This window comes from Carassius carassius, chromosome 9 (genome assembly GCF_963082965.1).
Source record: "Carassius carassius chromosome 9, fCarCar2.1, whole genome shotgun sequence".
Taxonomy (NCBI): Eukaryota; Metazoa; Chordata; class Actinopteri; order Cypriniformes; family Cyprinidae; genus Carassius; species Carassius carassius.
Window position 1 is genome coordinate 17,622,680 of NC_081763.1, and position 18,928 is coordinate 17,641,607.

General features: G+C 38.9%; 1 protein-coding gene across 1 annotated transcript; it reads left to right on the plus strand.

Annotated features, from left to right (window-relative positions):
- The first annotated feature begins 747 nt into the window (after nt 1-747).
- Nucleotides 748-16,434, plus strand: LOC132149125 (myosin-binding protein C, fast-type-like). Its single transcript, XM_059558075.1, has 27 exons — nt 748-820; nt 1,373-1,456; nt 2,315-2,463; nt 2,542-2,659; nt 3,049-3,097; nt 3,954-4,010; nt 4,415-4,587; nt 4,767-4,899; nt 5,054-5,178; nt 5,568-5,673; nt 6,292-6,452; nt 6,588-6,753; nt 6,957-7,063; nt 7,145-7,174; nt 7,268-7,410; nt 7,814-7,973; nt 8,087-8,191; nt 8,376-8,564; nt 8,676-8,810; nt 8,964-9,131; nt 9,576-9,664; nt 9,785-9,980; nt 11,103-11,242; nt 11,549-11,708; nt 11,852-11,988; nt 12,103-12,289; nt 16,071-16,434. The coding sequence occupies exons 1-27, from the start codon at nt 763-765 to the stop codon at nt 16,100-16,102; spliced, it is 3,357 nt and encodes a 1,118-aa protein (XP_059414058.1). The 5' UTR covers nt 748-762; the 3' UTR covers nt 16,103-16,434.
- The last annotated feature ends 2,494 nt before the right edge of the window (nt 16,435-18,928 follow it).

Below are 18,928 nucleotides of genomic sequence, written 5' to 3' on the forward strand. Positions count from 1 at the left end.
CAGAACTGGACAAGCATTTTCACAGTGTACATGTTTAGTGGCTGACATTAGAGTTCAACTACTTCTACATTTATATTATCTGGAATAAGAGTTTCTGGGTAAATCATCTTCAGAAAATAGGATGGTTGGTTAAGAGAGCCTTATGCAAAACAATTGTGAATATAAGCCAAACTATTCATTGCACTGTGACTTTTCATCCTTGTTCAGTTTATCAAATTAACTTGCATACACATAAAACAGAGAGTGAAGCTTTTGTTCTCTAGTTTTATGGAAATGCATGACATCATCTGGGCCTGATCCAACCACAGATGGTATTTGTAGCCAGTTGCTGTGGATTTTTTATTAAAGACAAACTTTTTGGCTTGTTATATTGTCTGTTTCATACTTACTGTGAATTTTTCTATAGATATGTTATGATTCAGAAAGGGATATGGAAAGGAATGCAAGAATTGGTTTTAAATAATCAGCCATCAAAGCCATCCATTTAACTCGATAACCAGCATCAACCAAAAAACATCCCACCCACCCATCAGTACCACTATGATTATAATGGATTGCAGGGCACTGAAGTTGATTGGTATTGACTGGATAGTGAAGAAAATAACTGAATTAACAGCACTTTCTTCATTCTGAAAAACTGAAGGACGGAAGAACATCAGTGTCTTCATATGTGTGTTAGTATGTACAGTATGTGTGTACATGAACGTCTCCTAAAAGGTCAGTTTTTAAAGAGACATAATATAATGCAATATAAACTTCCTAATGGTTTCCTTCAATCTGTTTTCTCTCTTTTTCTTTGATACAGAATTGCCTGAGGATGGTAAGACACACAAATCCTTTAGCATGTATTGTCAATGACAAATACATGAAAAAAAAAGAAAATATATATTTTTTTTATCTCTCATGCAAAAGGAAATTGTGCAAGTGTCTTTCACATCCATGATCCCAATGCAGACCCTTAAAGGATAGTTCACACAAGATTAAAATTCTGTCACCTTCAGAAAAAAAAACTGTGAGAAAAGAAAGCCATACTGGTTTGCAAAGACATAAGAGTGAAACAAAAATTACATAATTTTTATTTTTGGGTGAACTATCAGTTTATGGATCTGGAAGGGTTGAAAGGTGAAAATCAATAGGCAATAGTTTTTGAGATGGTGCCAAATGTCTTAACACAAATAGTGTTTTGTTAGATGGTGCTAGATGTTTTAGGGAAGCTTTACTCCAGGCTGCTCACATGTCAATATGAACAGTAAATATCATGAATGATTCACTGTTTTCAATACTGGTTGACTATAGCCTGTCTAGTATCCCTTTAATGTGGGCTTTCAGCAGTTCATATGAGTTTACATTGTTTCTCTGACTCTGCCGGAAGAACATGTCCCAGGAGAAGAGCAACAGATGTCTCAATTAAGTGGCTTGTTTGTGGAGAAGCCTCAGACTGTCACTGCCATTAAAGGTAAGATTCTGAACTCTCCGCAGCTTGAATGCATTTCAAGACTTAGTCTGCGTATTAGCGGTGGGTTTTTAGAGTCATTGAATCATTCTTTCAGTGTATTTGTTCAGAACACTGATTCATTAAAGAATGATAATAGTGTCTGTGTTTATGAATGAATCATTGAATCATTTACTAAATTCATTCAGAACATTGATTTGTTCAGGAATGAAGCAAGTGCTTGTCACTATATGAGTGGATCACTGATTGATTCATTCAATAAATTCCTTAAAAACACTTGTCAGGAATGAAACAAGCTAATTTATTCATAAACAGTCATAAACAAATAATAACACCAGTTCATTCTGGTACCAAATGCTACTATTCAGAGATGTGGAACAGTTAATCAGTGTTGGCTTCTTATGGAAATAATTAAATTGATGGAGAAACAATACACAAGGTAACTGCCAACTTTGTGGCTATAATGTAACTTCTTATTAATTGAACTGTAAGTTATCAAAAATATGTTAAAACACTGCACTCAACCAAAACTTTGGATGCGTAGATAAAAAAAAACAGGATCCACACTCACTTGCATACTTTTGAATGATTTATGTTTTTTTTATACAAAAATCACAAATGGATCAATCCGTTTGTGCTTTTTGTATAATAAAAAAATCCATAAATCATTCAGAAGTATGCACCTGCTTTTTTCATTTGAACTGTAAGAATGCAACCAATATCAGAAATACAACTACGCTTAATATATCCTATATTCATAACAACAGCACTCTTGCTTGTGTGATATTGCTTAATATAGTCACATAAATAACGCTATGGAAAGTTCAGCAATGTTTATACATGTAATTTTATTTGTAACAGGGAAAAATGTCACATTTGTGGCTAAGGTGGATTCCTCTCAGATGCTGAGGAAGCCTACTATGAAGTGGTTGAAGGGGAAATGGATGGATCTTAGCAGCAAGGTTGGAAAACACCTCCAGTTCAAAGAAAGCTACGACAGGAACACCAAGGTGTGTGAGGAACAGTGTGTTTTATTTGAAATTTGTTCATTACAGATCAGAGTTAACATTTATTTTACTTGATGCCAGATATACACTTATGAGATGACCATTGTTAAGGTTGTGGATGGAGATGCAGGAGGTTATCGTTGTGAGGTCACTTCCAAAGACAAGTGTGACAGCTGCACTTTTGAAATCTCCGTCGAAGGTAGTTGCATTTATAAGTAAATTAAAAGAACATTTTTACATATTCTGATGTACAAATAGATTCACAAATTTTCGTGTGATCACTGAATCTGGCTAGTAATTAGAGTTTGAAACACCTGATGTTGGACATTTATAATGCATATAATGTAGTTTTCAGATTATTAAAGTCAGTTACGTGCCTGGTGTGTGTTTGTGTATGCTCATGTTACTGTAAATCTAGAGCTGATTCATTATTCAGTAGGTATTTTGCTGATTAGATCCTCTCCCGTTAGTTTCGCAGCACTCAGCAAATCAGCATTACACATTTATTAGTTTTGACAGTAATCAGATTGTGGAGCAAATCAAACACTCACAGTTTCCCATCATCATGTATTTCATCTTCTCCTTCAGCTGCTGAAGAGACACAGCAAACAAACATTTTGGAGGCGTTCAAACGATCGTAAGTTTGTTTGTGTGTCTGTGTCTCTTACTCATTTGTAACTGGTAGATGTCTTGATGTCACATTGTTGTACCACACTCCTAAGACGTATGGTCTTGGTTTGGAAGGAGTTTCATTCATGTTGTCAGTGTGACTTTATTTTTAGATGCTGCTGTAGTGTATACACAGTGTATACACAGATTTAGCGACTCATGCTTCTCATGTTCATACAAGCGAGATTATATGATACTCTTGCATATCATTGAGGGAGCTTTCTGTTGCCAGAAGCTGCTCTTCTGAGCAGTAATGTTTTTCCTCGTGTCTGAGAGTTTGGCTCCAGGTCCAGCTCTGGGAGGTCTGTGTTTAGCCCTAGGAATGAGGCAGGCTCCTTGATCTTCTCTTCAAGCTCCTCAAACAGTAGAGCATGACACTTGCAATCCCAAGGTCATAGGTTTGACTCCTAGGGACTGCATAAACTAATAAAATGTATATCTTCAATGCAATGTTAGTCATTTCAGATAAAATTGTCTGCCAAATTCATAAATTTAAATGTCCGTTTAGATGCTGCATGTATCCTTAGTAAAATACAGTAAAGTTTCCAAAAGGGGTTTTTCACAGCAATGTCATTTCTATTTATTTTTCTGAAGATCATTTTAATTATCTATGGAAACTTTTGTACAATGGAAAGGTTCCATGGATGATAAAGTTTCTTCATGAAGCCATAGATGACAAATTTTAAGTGTATAATAGTAAGCGTCTATTATGTGAGTTTATAAAATACAGTAAACTGTATTTATTATAAACATGATGCACTCCTAATTCTTTATTTATTTTTATTAAATTTTTTTCTTGCTCTATTACCCTCTGTCATCTGTAGGGGAGATGCAGGAGAGGATGCAGGTGAACTGGACTTCAGTGGTTTACTCAAGAAAAGGTTTGGAAGATGTTCTACACCCTCCATGTTTTCTTCTTCTTTATGTGCAGTTGGAGTTCTTCACTTTCACTTTGACCATCATGCTTTCTTCAGATTCATACATACATAGTAATCACTGCCTAATTATAATTAATGGTGTCATTTATTGACTGTAGAAGTTTAATATGGTTTTAACCTTAACCATTAGTTCTGTCTAGGGTCTGAGAATTTTGGATAAGTTAAATTTCTAAAATATGCATGTATATTTAATGATACAACAGATCAGCTTCATTTGAGTAGGTCATAGAGACTTAAGAATTTGAGGGAAATACAGCATCACTGGGGTCCCTAGGACTCAACATAAAAATAGTGAATCTCACCCAAATATGAAGATTAACCGTATTTTTGGATTCCATGTGCCTCAGAGAGAGGAAGCAGAAGGAGGAGCCTGAGATTGATGTGGATGTGTGGGAGATCCTGAAAAATGCCAAGCCATGTGACTATGAGAAGATCGCCTTTCAGTATGGCATCACTGATCTCAGGGGCATGCTCAAAAGACTTAAGAAGATGAGGAAGGTGGAACCCAAAAAGAGCGATGGTGAGACACATGACGGATGTACCAAGTCATGGTCCCTCACAAATATACATAAATACATACTAAGGGTTCAAATCCAACCCTAATGTGCAATTTTGTTAATAAACCAAACAAAATAGATTTGGAATTGGTGGGCGAGTATTATAATGCACTGAATATGTTAGTGCTGTTTCTGTTTTAAGCTTTCCTAAAGAAGTTGGATCCTGCTTACTCTGTGGAGAAAGGAAAGAAAATACAGCTTAGTGTGGAGCTGTCTGACCCCAACACTCAAGTCAAATGGCTGAGAAATGGACAGGAGATCAAACCTTCAGCCAAGTATGAGCCTTTGTGTTTGTGTTTAAAAGTACTGGAATAAAAAGTTTTGCAAAGCACTTTAAGAGGTGCACTGGTCATCACTAATGACCACTATTGATGGTTGATGCTCGATGCCTTACACAAGGTTTGTGCTGAATTACTCTCTTTCTGTTAGATATATCTTTGAGAGTGTGGGTGGTATCCGTAAGCTCACTATTAACAAGTGCACCCTCTCTGATGATGCCGCATATGAATGTGTGGTTGGAGAGGAGAAGAGTTTCACTGAGGTCTTTATCCAAGGTACACTGTCATTATCTTCATCACCATCTTCATCATCACTGGCATCATTAGCAAACCCCCTTTTTGTAAATTAATTTGTTCTGTCTGCTTATCACTAGCTGTCCTGTGTCCTGACTGTCCCTAAGTGGAAGCCATCTGCCTTTAAGACTCGGTCTATGCCGTCCGTCCTTACCTTTGTTTTTACTTGAGCTATGTTTTTTTTTTTAGCCAAGTCTGTCTTTTTTTTGTCTTGTTTTTGTTCCTGTGACATTTTTGTCTAATTTCTTCATGGGTTTGTGGCATTGTAGCTGCCATCAGCCCCAGAAGCTCCTCTGTACTTTGATGAAAATGGTGTTCGTTTTACAGTGTTTGAAAATATTAACCATTTATTGGTGTGTTTATACGAACAGAACCACCTGTCACCATCACTAAGATGTTGGATGACGTCCATGTGGTGGTTGGGGAGAAGGTGGAGTTTGAGGTTGAAGTGTCTGATGAGGGAGCCAATGTGAAATGGTGAGATACTGGACCAAGCTGACATCACTTACCTCGTCAGTTGGTCAGCAACAGGCGTGCAAATAAATTGACCAACTGTACAAATGAAAATACTTAATACACTAGCTAAATACACTACTAAATCACTAGCTGACTAAATTAATTTCAGTACTATGAAGGTCAACATTGCTAATTATTGTCATCAACATTAAAAAGCCATTATTAGCATGAAATGGGCTAAACTGCAAATTATCCGGCTACTATTTTGTTTGCCTTTTATTACCAACAATTACAGAAAACAATGACTCATTTAACAATGACAATGGTTATGTCAAAAACCGCAAAAACCTATTAGCTTTTAATAAATGCCACATGTAGCATATTGCAATATAAGTATCATAAGTGTATTTCTAGATAATCTTCTACTGTATCGAAGGCCGGGACAATTATCTTTTCTATTGCTCTACATCTCTCCATCCGTTTTTTTTCCATCCATGTTCTTTTTGTACACGTTCCACTCTCTTTCTTACTTTATCTTCAGTAATCTCGGCATAGATTGCCTTCCTCGGTTTCTTATGAAGATTATTTCCATCTTTGTCTCTCTGTCTCGCTTGCCCTCTGTCTCTCTTCATCTCTCAGGATGAAGGATGGAGTGGAACTGAGCCGAGATGGAAAGTATCGCTTTAAAAAAGATGGGACAAAGCACTGGCTCATCATCAATGAGGCAATCACAGAGGACATTGGGACATACTATGTGTACACTAGTGGGGGGGAGTCCAAGGGAGAGCTGGAAGTAGAAGGTACTTCTTTTGATAGAGTAAAATGACAATTCTCCCTTCCTAGTCCTTCCACCATTTGGCTGATGTTTCTGTATTTACTTTTTAGTATTAATTGCCTCATTGTCCTTCTTTCTCCTCTTTTTTTCTCTATTACAGAGAAGGAACTGGAGGTTTTGCAGAGTATAGCTGATCTGACACTGAAGGCAGCAGAACAGGCTGTCTTTAAGTGTGAAGTGTCAGATGAGAAAGTGACTGGCAAGTGGTTTAAGGACGGGGTGGAGGTCACTCTCAGCAACCGCATCAAAATGACACACATCGGCAGGTATATTGGTCCACTTAAAGCCACCCTTATCGATTCATGAATAAGTAAGCTCACCTCGTCCTTGACCTCACCAATACTGTTTTATGCCAGGACGCTAAAACAGATAAGTCATCGGAATAACCATCTTACTACTTGCTTTTTGGGTAAAAATATTGTGGCGTACAGTTCTCATGATGTGGTACAATTTAATCTTGGTATCTCAGGACTCACAAGCTGGTGATAGATGATGTGAGGCCTGAAGATGCAGGAGATTACACCTTTGTACCAGATGGTTATGCTTTTTCTCTTTCTGCCAAACTCAACTTCTTGGGTAAGAGAGAGAATCAGATTTTTTTTTTTTATTAAATTGTACATTTCAAAATTTACCTAGCTCTATAATTTGTATCCACAGAGATCAAGATTGATTATGTACCCCGTCAAGGTAAATATCTTACCTGCAACGACAAATCTAACGATATAGTTTGTGTAAGGGCGACAGATTTTAAATGCCACACTTCTTTCTTTTATCACCCAGAACCACCCAAAATCCACCTGGACACCACTGGCAGCTTTGTCAACAAAAACACCATTATCGTCGTTGCAGGAAACAAGCTCCGGTTTGAAGTTGACATTACAGGGGAGCCTCCTCCCACTGTGTGCTGGAAAAAAGGAGATATGGTGAGAGTTTGCTGGCAAATTGTCACATACTCTCATCTAATTTAAGGCCAACAGCACATATGGGCTTGTTTTCATATCAGATTCAGTGAGAAAACCCTGCTGAAAAGCCCAGCAGTGCTGGTCACCAGCATATGTTGTATTTCGAATTGTGTCTCTACCACCTTACCTTAATCATCAAGACTCAATCAGCTGACCCAGAAGGACCATCCTGGCGAGCCCAGTGACTCATATTGTGCTGGTAAACTCCTAGACCAACACAAAACCAGCATGGATTTCATGCTTGTCTTTCCAGCAGGAAAATATTCTCAATATATGGAAATCAACTTTGAAACATAACTTGCAACTTTGAAATCTCCAGTATATCAGCATGCTTGATTCAAAGCATGACGTTTGTATGATGCAGGAGCTCTCTGAAACTGAAGGGCGTGTGAGAGTGGAGACCATGAAGAACCTGAGCTGCTTTGTGATTGAAGGGGCAGAGAGATCCGATGAGGGCCTCTATCATATCACTGTAACCAACCCAGCAGGAGAAGACCAGGCTGATGTCATGGTTAAGATTGTTGGTGAGTTTATGCATGTTAACCATCTGCTACCCTCTCTTTCTGTGCTTATTAGCTGCTTTGTCAAATCTCTTTATTACAACTTCACGCCAGTACTTTTTCTGTGCTGTGTTCAGATGTGCCTGATCCACCTGAGAATGTGAAATGCACTGGAGTGGGTGAGGACAGTGCTTCCATCCAGTGGGATCCCCCCACATTTGATGGTGGAGTTCCTGTGAAAGGTAAAACAGATCCTCCCAATGTGTTTGTCTCAAACCTGACATCCAATATTACAACCTTGTAATATTTTGTCAGTATGTTGAGAGTTTTGCTTTTTTGCAGTATACCAATAAAATATTTAATTAGGTTATGGATTATATTGATATATGTGTGGGAGACCGCTTACAATTTTGGTATACTTTCAAGGTTACCTCATGGAGAGGAAGAAGAAGGGTTCTTCCAGGTGGACCAGGCTGAACTTTGACATTTATGAGTCCACAACATATGATGCTAAGAAGATGATTGAGGGTGTGTTATATGAGATAAGGGTATTTGCAGTTAACGGTATTGGCATCTCCCAGCCCAGCGCCAGCTCCAAACCCTTCATGCCCATTGGTTAGTTACTCATCAGACTGTCTGCTATAACTTATCAGTTTATTTGACTTCTGTTCAGTTCATTTCAATTTATTCAACATTCATTCTCTTGGTTTTCCTGCTCCTTCATAGCACCAACTAGTGAACCAACACGCCTGACGGTGGAAGATGTAACAGATGGTACCTGTGCTCTAAAATGGTTTCCCCCAGAAAGAATTGGAGCTGGTGGCATTGATGGGTACATCATTGAATATTGCATTGAGGGAGGTGAGGCACACGGTGGCCTTTGCTATAGAGCTGACATAGAGTGCCGTCTCGGTTTCAAAACATTACAGTGAAGTAATGGTTTTTGATGATTTTTTGACATGTTTACATATTTTGTTGGTTTGCTGCTTTCTTTGCTCCTGGTGGAACTCACAGCCAGTGAGTGGGTGCAGGCCAACAAGACCCCTGTTGAGAAGAATAGCTTCAGGGTCAAAGGGCTGCCTGTTGGAGAGAAGATGCTGTTCAGGGTGACAGCTGTGAACATCGCTGGTCGTAGCCCCCCGGCTGTGATGGCGCAAGCTGTCACCATTCGGGAGATTGTCGGTGAGACTCTCACACATGCACACTTGCACACGAACAACATACAACACATTTTTAGGAATCAAAATGTACGTTTGTGGAGTTTAGTCCATTTCAAACTCCTGAAAACTGACAAAATAAATCTTTAGCCAATGTACACTTTTAAAATATTTACAAACATTTGTATTCATAAAATGTAATTTAATTAATTAAAAAGTCTTCAAAAAATTAGGAGAAAATAAGGCTCAATATTGCTGAACACAACAAAACAACATTGGACTTCACTAACTATAATTGTGTGGAAATTTTTCCAAATATCTTCCAGTTTTCATTTGAACTACTTCTAACTACTCAAATGCAGATTTGACATAACACACTTGTCTGTGACGCATTGAACACCAAGTATAAAACACCCCACTGTCTGTTGTCATTTTCAGCATGTTTTCTTCTGTATTTTTCCTCTGTCAGAGCGTCCTAAAATCCACCTCCCTCGGCAGCTTAGGACTAAATACATCAAACGAGTGGGTGAGAAGGTCAACCTTGTCATTCCCTTCCAGGTCAGTCATGCACATACATTCTTCTGCCCTGTACTTGTGTAGTGCTACTTTTCTGTTCTGTTCTTGCTAGTCTTTGCAGCAGATCAAATTATTACTTACACCATGTCATCTGCTCTCAAGGGCAAACCGCGTCCGGTGGTGACCTGGCTCAAGGATGGCGAACCTCTAGACACCAAGCTGGTGAATATCCGCACAAGTGATGTGGACACCATCCTGTTCATCAGGCAGGCGGCCAGAGAGCACTCTGGCCAGTACACTCTTTCCGTGCAGATTGAGAACATGGAGGACAAAGTCACACTAGAGATCCAGATTGTAGGTTTGTGTCAACAAAATGATTTGGTTGGGAACTGCACAACAACATAATTTCAAATTCAAGAGTTACAGAGTCATGGTTTGCCTGAATTGTTAGCACTTGAAGTGTTGAAGCACTACCCACCAGGCTGTGTCTCTATGAAATGTTTGACATGCCATCATAAAATTGCAACGCTCGTGGCAGGATGCTCAAAAGACAAGAGATGTGATGTGATGGCTAAAGACATCCATCACAATGTGTGTGGATGTACTGGAGATGGATTAATGATAATAAAGTTCTTGCTAACACTAACAGTCTAGAAAAAGAGATCTAGGTGAGCCATTCCTAGTTTTTTTAAAGTCGTTTTTAAGGTTGTTGAAGATGCTACACATTCATTTGTGAAGATTATACAGATCACTAGGGCCACAAATATACAGCGATGACCTAAAATTAAAGGATTAAACTGAACAGTTCAAAAGGTTAATTTCCCTGTGAAGTGAAGTGTGAGCCAGGTTAATTTTGTTAACCCATAGAAAGTGTTTGAGGATCACTTTCAAAAGTGACGCTGATTTTCAAACTTCTAAACTGTCAGAAAGGATTCATATTAAACACTTACTCTTTCACCAGAATCGAGGATGTCATAGGTCAGTTCGGTTGCAGGGATTATTCTGTGGGGTGTTGTTTGGATTATTCCTGGTGTTGAACGGGATTAGGATAGGATTAGGGGACACTCACTCTGTGTTCCCGCTGGGAGGTAAGCTAATGAGAGTGCAAAAACCCTTCAGATGAGCCAGACAGCCATTTAGTCACAGTTTGCTGCCAGCATCCCAGCAGCCTGCCCAGGATTAATGCCAACCGCTCCCAGCCGCAAACTCCAACTTTCTCGCCTTCAGTCTTTTTTCTCTCTTTTTTTTTTTTGCTTGATCTCACTATCCTTACCTCTCGCTCATGTGATCACTCTCTTCTACTCTTCTCCCTCATTTTATCCCCTTTCATTTTTATCATTCCTCTGCTCACTCACTTGTAGCGTCTTCTCCATTTAGTGCACATTAATTAGTCTCATGGTTAAAATTAGAACAGTGTATTGGTTTAAAGCTACATTAATACTTAGTTGTTTTTTTTTCCTTTTCCTTCCCGTTCTCACAGACAAGCCTGGGCCTCCAATTGCTGTCACTGTAACTGATGTTTGGGGCTTCAACGCTTCTTTGGAGTGGAAGCCTCCAAAAGATAATGGCAACTGTGAGATCACTGGCTATACCATCCAAAAGGCTGACTTGAAAACCAAGGTAAACCAGCTACAATACCTACTGTATTAGTAGCCCATAGTATGGATAAATAATACCTTATATCTTGAAAAATAAAATATTTTATATGTAAAAATATAAAATTTATTGACAAAGCAACATTTGTGTTCTTAATTTCAAATACATTTTATTTTAAGTATTTTTAAAAAGAAGTAGCACAGGAAACCAGTCACCTTAAGGGGATATTCTAACCAATATTGAATAGAGAAATGTTTGTATCTAAGATTGTATCTACAAGGCAAATAACACCAGTCTTTTTAATCTGTCTTTCCCTCATTTACCTGTTAGGAGTGGTTCACAGCTATTGAACACAATCGCAGACCTAGTTGTACCGTGTCTGATCTGGTGATGGGGAACGAGTACACCTTCCGTGTGTTCAGCGAGAACATATGTGGCATGAGCGATGATGCTGGCATCAGCAAAAACACAGCTGCCATTACCAAAACTGGTACCTACATACTGGTGGTTTAAAAAAAAAAAAAATCAATCTTGAAACACTGACTGTTGTTTTACATGAAGATTATTGCTAAGGTGTCTCTGCTGAAGCAATACTTTTTAATGTGTAATCCATTTCCTTTCTCTTTCTCTTAGGCCTTAAACAAAAACAGCAAAGCTACAAGGAAAAAGATATGTGTAGCTCTCCTAAATTCATCACACCTCTCATAGACAGGTCTGTTATCGCAGGTTACAGTGCTGCCATCAGCTGTGCTGTCCGTGGGTACCCAAAAGTAAGTGTTGGTACAGTGCCTGACTATAAAAAACCCATTCACCCATGCAGTCACTTTTAAGCCCATTAAGCAACAATGCACTCTCTTTCTCATTCTCTTTTGTTCTCCTCCCAGCCAAAGATTATATGGATGAAAAATAAGATGATTATTGGAGAGGATCCTAAGTATCTCATGCAGAATAACCAGGGCGTGCTGACTTTAAACATCCGTAAGCCCAGCTTGTTTGATGGAGGGAAGTACACATGCAAAGCCATCAATGACCTAGGAGAGGATGAAGTGGAGTGCAAGCTGGAGGTTCGAGGTACGGCCAAAAATCTCCATAATGTCCGTTGTATAACTCTGACAATGACCAAAGACTATAGAATAATCAAGACATGTCATTCGTATAGTTTTGAAAGGGGAAAAATGCAATGCTCAGAAGAAGCCCTGCCTTCTGAATGAAAGAACCAATAACTTATCTGTAAAGTCAGCGCGTCACTGCAGCTGCCATTAGAAACGTCCCAGTTTCTATAGAAACAGTGTGCGTTCTGAGACAACATTTATGGCACAGTTGTTGTCAGATTTCTTTGGTGATTTCTAATATGAAATTTAATCGTAAGCTTAGTGAATAGTTTTCGAGAATTTGATGTTTCCCCATTCAAAGAGACAGGGGCTGGACTTGGATGCCCTAGAGCAGTGGTTTTCAAACTGTGGGTCGCGACCCACTTGTGGGTCACACAGTGAGAAAAGGTGGGTCGCGAAAAGGCACTTAGCTGCAGCTAAATTTACGTTACGATGAGTGAATCAAAACCAGTCCGATTAATGACCAAACGACTCTTAAGTGACGATTCTTTTAAGAAATCATTTTGAAACACACGCACGCACGCACGCACACGAATCAGAAGCCTGAATCAACATAGCATTCATTGAATGACTCACTGAATGAATCGTCTGATTCATTTGAGTTGAACTGTCACGTGTCTATCAGCATTCGCGCGCACTCCGCAATCCGCATAGCGTATGTAAAAAAAATGGAAAAGTTTTTAAAACTAAAGGCATCACAGACCTGTGAGAAGTCGTCAGAAACAAGAAAATCTAAAAAGGAGCCACGCAGAAAATATGACCAGTCCTACCTTGATCTTGGATTTATTGCCTGCGGAGGTCCAGACGGTGAGGAAGTCCCTCAATGTCTTTTATGCTTAGAAAGGTTGGCCAGTGCTAGCATGAAACCCTCAAAACTTAAACGGCACCTCACAACAAAACACTCTGCATACGCCAACAAGGGGAGATCGTATTTTCTTTTAAAAAAAGAGGAGTATCTTCGTCAGCAAAAACTGATTAAAGGTACAGCCAGCATCCCTGAAAAAGCAATGCGAGCCTCATTTTTAGCTGCATATAGAATTGCAAAATCCAAAAGGCCACACACCATAGGAGAGGATCTTCTGCTGCCGGCCTGCATAGACATCGTTGAGGAAATGCTGGGTAAAGAAGCTGCAGGAAAGATCGCTAAAGTTCCGCTTTCTGATAACACAGTACAGTGGCGTATTGAGGAAATGTCATCTGATTTACGCGAACAGACAAGTGACAAAATCCGGAGTAGTGTTGCATTTGCTCTACAACTGGACGAAAGCACAGATGTTGCAAAATGTGCACAGTTACTGGCTTATGTCAGGTACGTTGACTCCACTGACATCGTTGAGGACTTTTTATTTTGTGAAGAACTGAAAGAACGAACGACAGGGGCAGATATTTTTGACTGCTTAAATGGATACATAACGTCCGAGGGCTTCCAGTGGGAAAACTGTGTGGGCCTCTGCACGGACGGTGCGGCTGCAATGACAGGCAAGAAAAGTGGTCTTGTCGCTCGAGTAAGGGAGCTGGCCCCATTAGCTACTTTTACACATTGTTTTTTACATCGAGAAGCCCTTGCCAGTAAGAAACTGCACCCGGAGTTAAACGAAGTGTTGCAGACTGCCATCAAAATAGTAAATGCTATCAAGGCCGGGGCACTCTCCTCACGACTTTTCACATCGCTATGCACTGAAATGGGCTCAGAACATCAGCACCTCCTGCTTCACGCCGAGGTCAGGTGGCTATCAAGGGGGAAGGTGTTAACTCGTCTGCTTGAGCTGCGAGAAGAGGTCTCACAGTTTTTAGCAAATGTTAATTCTCCTCTTGCTGTACATCTGTCAGATGAAGAATGGTGCGCGAAGCTTGCCTATCTGTCGGACATATTCACTCATATAAATGTACTGAATGAAAGCATGCAAGGTCCATCATCATCCATCCTGACCTATATGGACAAGATCACAGCTTTCATCAGCAAGCTGGAGTTGTGGAGATCCCGAGTGGAAAAAGGAGTGTGGGACATGTTTCCATCACTGTGCGGAGTGTGCGGCAATGACGGTGAACGCATCCGAGACACTGTGCATTCTCACCTCGGCGCACTCATTCAGAAATTCCACGAGTATTTTCCTGATATTGGCGGTAAGATATATTTTTGGTTCTATTATTATTATTGGTTCTATTATTATTATTAATATTATTATTATTTTATACACGTTAAACACTCTTAGGTAACACTTTACAATAAGGTTCATTAGTTAATGCATTAACTAATCATGAGCAATACATTTGTTACTGTATTTGTTAATCTTTGTTAACGTTAGTTAATAGAAATAAAGCTGTTCATTGTTAGTTCATGTTAGTTCACAGTGCATTAACTAATGTTAACAAGATTTTAATGAAGTATTAGTAAATGTTGAAATTAACATGAACACAGATTAATAAATGCTGTATAAGTGCAGTTCATTATTAGTTCATGTTAACTAATGTAGTTAACTAATGTTAACTAATGAACCTTATTGTAAAGTGTTACCCACTCTTATCAGTTGACTTCATTGTAATAGTAATTTGATCCTTTTTCTATCAAATCAATCATCTGTAGATATGGCAGAATGGGACTGGATACGGGATCCTTTTTGTAGTGAGGCAAGAGAGCACTGTGTCCTAACAGGAAGAGCAGAGGAGGAGCTGATAGATGTGGCTTCAGACAGGAGCCTTCAACTGCTTTTCAGAGAGTCAAAGAGTCTTGGACAGTTCTGGGTGTTTGTTGCCAAGGAATACCCCACATTAGGAGCTGCTGCACTCAAAGTTTTGGTACCCTTTTCTACCACTTACTTATGTGAGAGTGGATTTTCTGCTCTGACTGCAATGAAAACAAAATACAGATCACGGCTACAACCATCACAAGACATGCGTGTCAGTCTGTCAAAAATAATTCCTAGATTCGATGTGTTGTGTTCAAAGAAGCAGGCACACCCTTCTCACTAATACATTTCACTTGCTCACAATATATCACAATACATGTTTTTGTTAATCAGTTCATTCAGAAATTCCACTAGTATTTTCCTGATATTAGCGGCAATATATATTTTTGGTTCTATTATTATTAATATTATTATTATTTTATACATGTTAAACAATCTTATCAGTTGACTTCATTGTAAATACTCAGCTATTCCTTTCATAACATTAACATAACCAGGGTGCTGTTTTGACATCTGAATGGTTATAACATTTCTTTCATTTCTTTCAAGCCTTTTGGTATTGCAATCAATATTTCATTCATATGACAAGGAAAATAAAAACTGTTCTCTAATACTAAATGAATATGTGTTTTTCCCCTTATTTCCATTTAAACATTTTATGGTGGGTCTTGAGATTGATTATACTTGTCTAGGTGGGTCCTAGAATGAAAAAGTTTGGGAACCCCTGCCCTAGAGGCATTTCAAAGATGGCCGCCGAGTGACATGACGTGTCTTAAAAGAACTTTGCTATGACATAGGGATGCACAATATTTGCTGATATTGGATATTTAATTATGCATTTTTTTTGTTTAAATTACATTTGCCTCACTTAATGTTACTCATTAAAAAAAAATCTATAATTTTCAATTATTACACTGTTAAATGTAATCTTTAACAAAGCTCAAATCTATCATACCGTACATTATAATGCTGTGATGCCAACTCACATAAAATGACTGACTTTTTCATTCCGCCCCTGTATTATTTCCTAATGTAATATTGTTTTCTCTTCAGTCATAAAAGAAAAGGAAGAAGCGAAGAAGTGAACACATCCATGAAGATACCCTTAAGACGGCTGTCAGACGACATCATGAGACTAGAAAAAAGGTTGATTTAGAATTAAATTGTCATTATGCCGTCTTTTACTCTGTGTTTTTAATTTGGACTCTTACAAAAAGTACCATGGTGCTACAATATAATACCATACTTTCAACTATGGTAATATGGTAAACTAAGGTATAACCATAGGTAACAACTATGGGAAAAACAACTATGGCAATATGGTAATACCGGTAGTGTAATCGGGCTAATAGCCTATAGTATGATAGTATAGCTTTTCCTTCTTTGTCAGTATGTAAAGTTAAATTGCTTGAAATTAAAGCACATGAAAAATACAAAAATTGTCGTTTTCATTGTAAACTTAAAGTTAAAGTCGCATAGACGTTTGTTTATGTTTGTGAACAAAATATCATTCATCCCATATGTCTGCTGTCTGATCATGGAGAGTTAGAGAATCAGGGCTCATTAGCATATCACACCAGAGACTCATTTACGCACCCATCAACACTGCCCCAATTAGCTCTCTCCCACGTCATTACTGAGCAAACGAATTACGGCTAATTTACACAGCCGCAAAACAAACACACCGTCCGTCGCGGCTCTGCCGGGAGAAGCTGCGCCCCGGGATTAGCTCGATCCAGGACGGTGTTGCTGAAACTCTGATCCGTGCGACACAAGGTGGCCTTGAGAAATTGGCTAAAAACATATAGATATGAAGTGTAATTTACGTAAATGGCACGTACGTTATTATACGGTGAGTGAAGCGGAGACCGTTGAATTTGTCAGCTTGTGAACTAACAACTTAAGCGCAGGAAACAAACAAAAGCTTTTAGAACTGACCAGCAGATAGCGCACCTAACTTACTCAACAATAGCTTCAGGACATTCACATGATTACAGCTGTAATTAAGGTCAGTTTGCACCTTACTTACAACTGAAACTTTATCAATTAATTATTGGCTGACCGTACATTTAAGTTTTTATCTCCATTAAAAGTTCACTTAGGCTATTGTGTTGCATTCCTTCTTTTTTTTTTTTTTGCTGAGAATGTATGATGAGAAAATCATAAGATGTGCACAGCGTGAAAATGTGTGCTGTGATCAACCTGTGTGAAGCGAGGTAAATCAAAATGAAAACGTGTTTTTGTTGCTGACAACAATCTAAAATAAATTTGGTAACAAATAAACACTTGTTAATACACGTTATAGGTTTTCCCTTGACTTACCCTTGTGTACTTTTTTTTCATATTTTGTTTTTCCTACAAGTGACCCAGAAACATTTTAGCGTTTTTGGACTTATCAGGATGTGTCCCTTTAATTAGCTTAATGATATTGTACAATACAGTTATGGGCTATTGTTTATAAATTTAACCCTTTAAGTCCTAAGCCTAAGAGATATAGGCTGCTCAAAGTATAGGCTATAACCAAATAAACGCCGACAGACCTTACATCCAGCTGTCATGGTCTCGTCAAATCTCCACTGTATCTTCCCATGTCCCTTTACTAACTCAGTGACATTCTGTTGCCAAGCAGTCTTGCTAATTGTACAGTCATGGCCAAAAGTTTTGGCAGTGACAAATTTTGTTTTGCAAAGTTCACTGCTCATTATTAGTAGATTATTTTTCCACATATTTCTATTGTGTATGGAAAAACAATGATAAGCATATCATACGTTTCAAAGATTTTTATTGTCAAAAATAAATAATAATAAAAAAAAAAAAAATATATATATATATAAAATGAATCAATATTTACTGTGTTGACCCATGTTCTTCATAACCTCTGGTATTCGCTCTGGCATGCTGGATATTAGATTCATGGGCCAAATCCTGACTGATGGTGACCCATTCTTGCCTTATTAGTTCTCGGAGTTGATCACAATTTGTGGGCTTCTGCTTGTCCACTCACCTTTGTGAGGACTGACCTCAGGTTCTCTAGGGGATTGAGATCCAGGGAGATCCAAGCCACTTCTTTATCTCTCTTGCTTTGTGACATGGTGCTCAATCACCCTGGAAAATGCACTAATCATCACCAAATTGCTCATGGATCATTGGAAGTTGCTCTTGCAGGACGTTTTGATACCATTCTTTATTCATGGCAGTGTTTTTGGGCAGAATTGTGAGAGAGCCCTCCCCTTGGCTGAAAAGCAGCCCCACACATGGATGGTCTCCGGATGCTTCACTGTTGGCACAACACAGGACTCATGGTAGCGTTCACCTTTTCTTCTCCGAACAATCGATTTTCCAGATGTCCCTAACAGTCGGAAGGGAGCTTCATCAGAGAAAAAAACTTTGCACCAGTCTTCTGCTGTCCAATCCTTGTACTTACAGCAGAATTTCAGTCTATCCTTAAAAAGTTTCTTAGAGGAAAGTGGTTTCTTTGCTGCTCTTCTTGACACCAGGCCGTTATCCAATAGTCTTGTCCTCACTGTGCGTGCAGATGCTCTCACACCAATCTGCTGCCATTCCTGAGCAAGCTCTGCACTGGTGGTGACACGATCCTGTATCTGACTCCTCAGGAAGAGACAGTCCTGGCGCTTGCTGGACAATCTGGGACGTCGTGAAGACTTCTTCACTGCAGTCAAACCTCTCTCCTTGAAGTTTTTGATGATCTTGTAAATGGTTATTTCAGGTGCAATGATGCCATTTTGATGCAAAGCAATGATGGCTGCACATGTTTCTTTGGAGGTAACCTTTGCTAACAAGAACACAGTACTGATTGGAAGAGCTTCTTCCCTCCTTTCGTAGCAACCAGTCTGCTCTTACGATCTATTTAGTATGATAGTGATTTACCTGTTTAGTACTCATTCATAGTG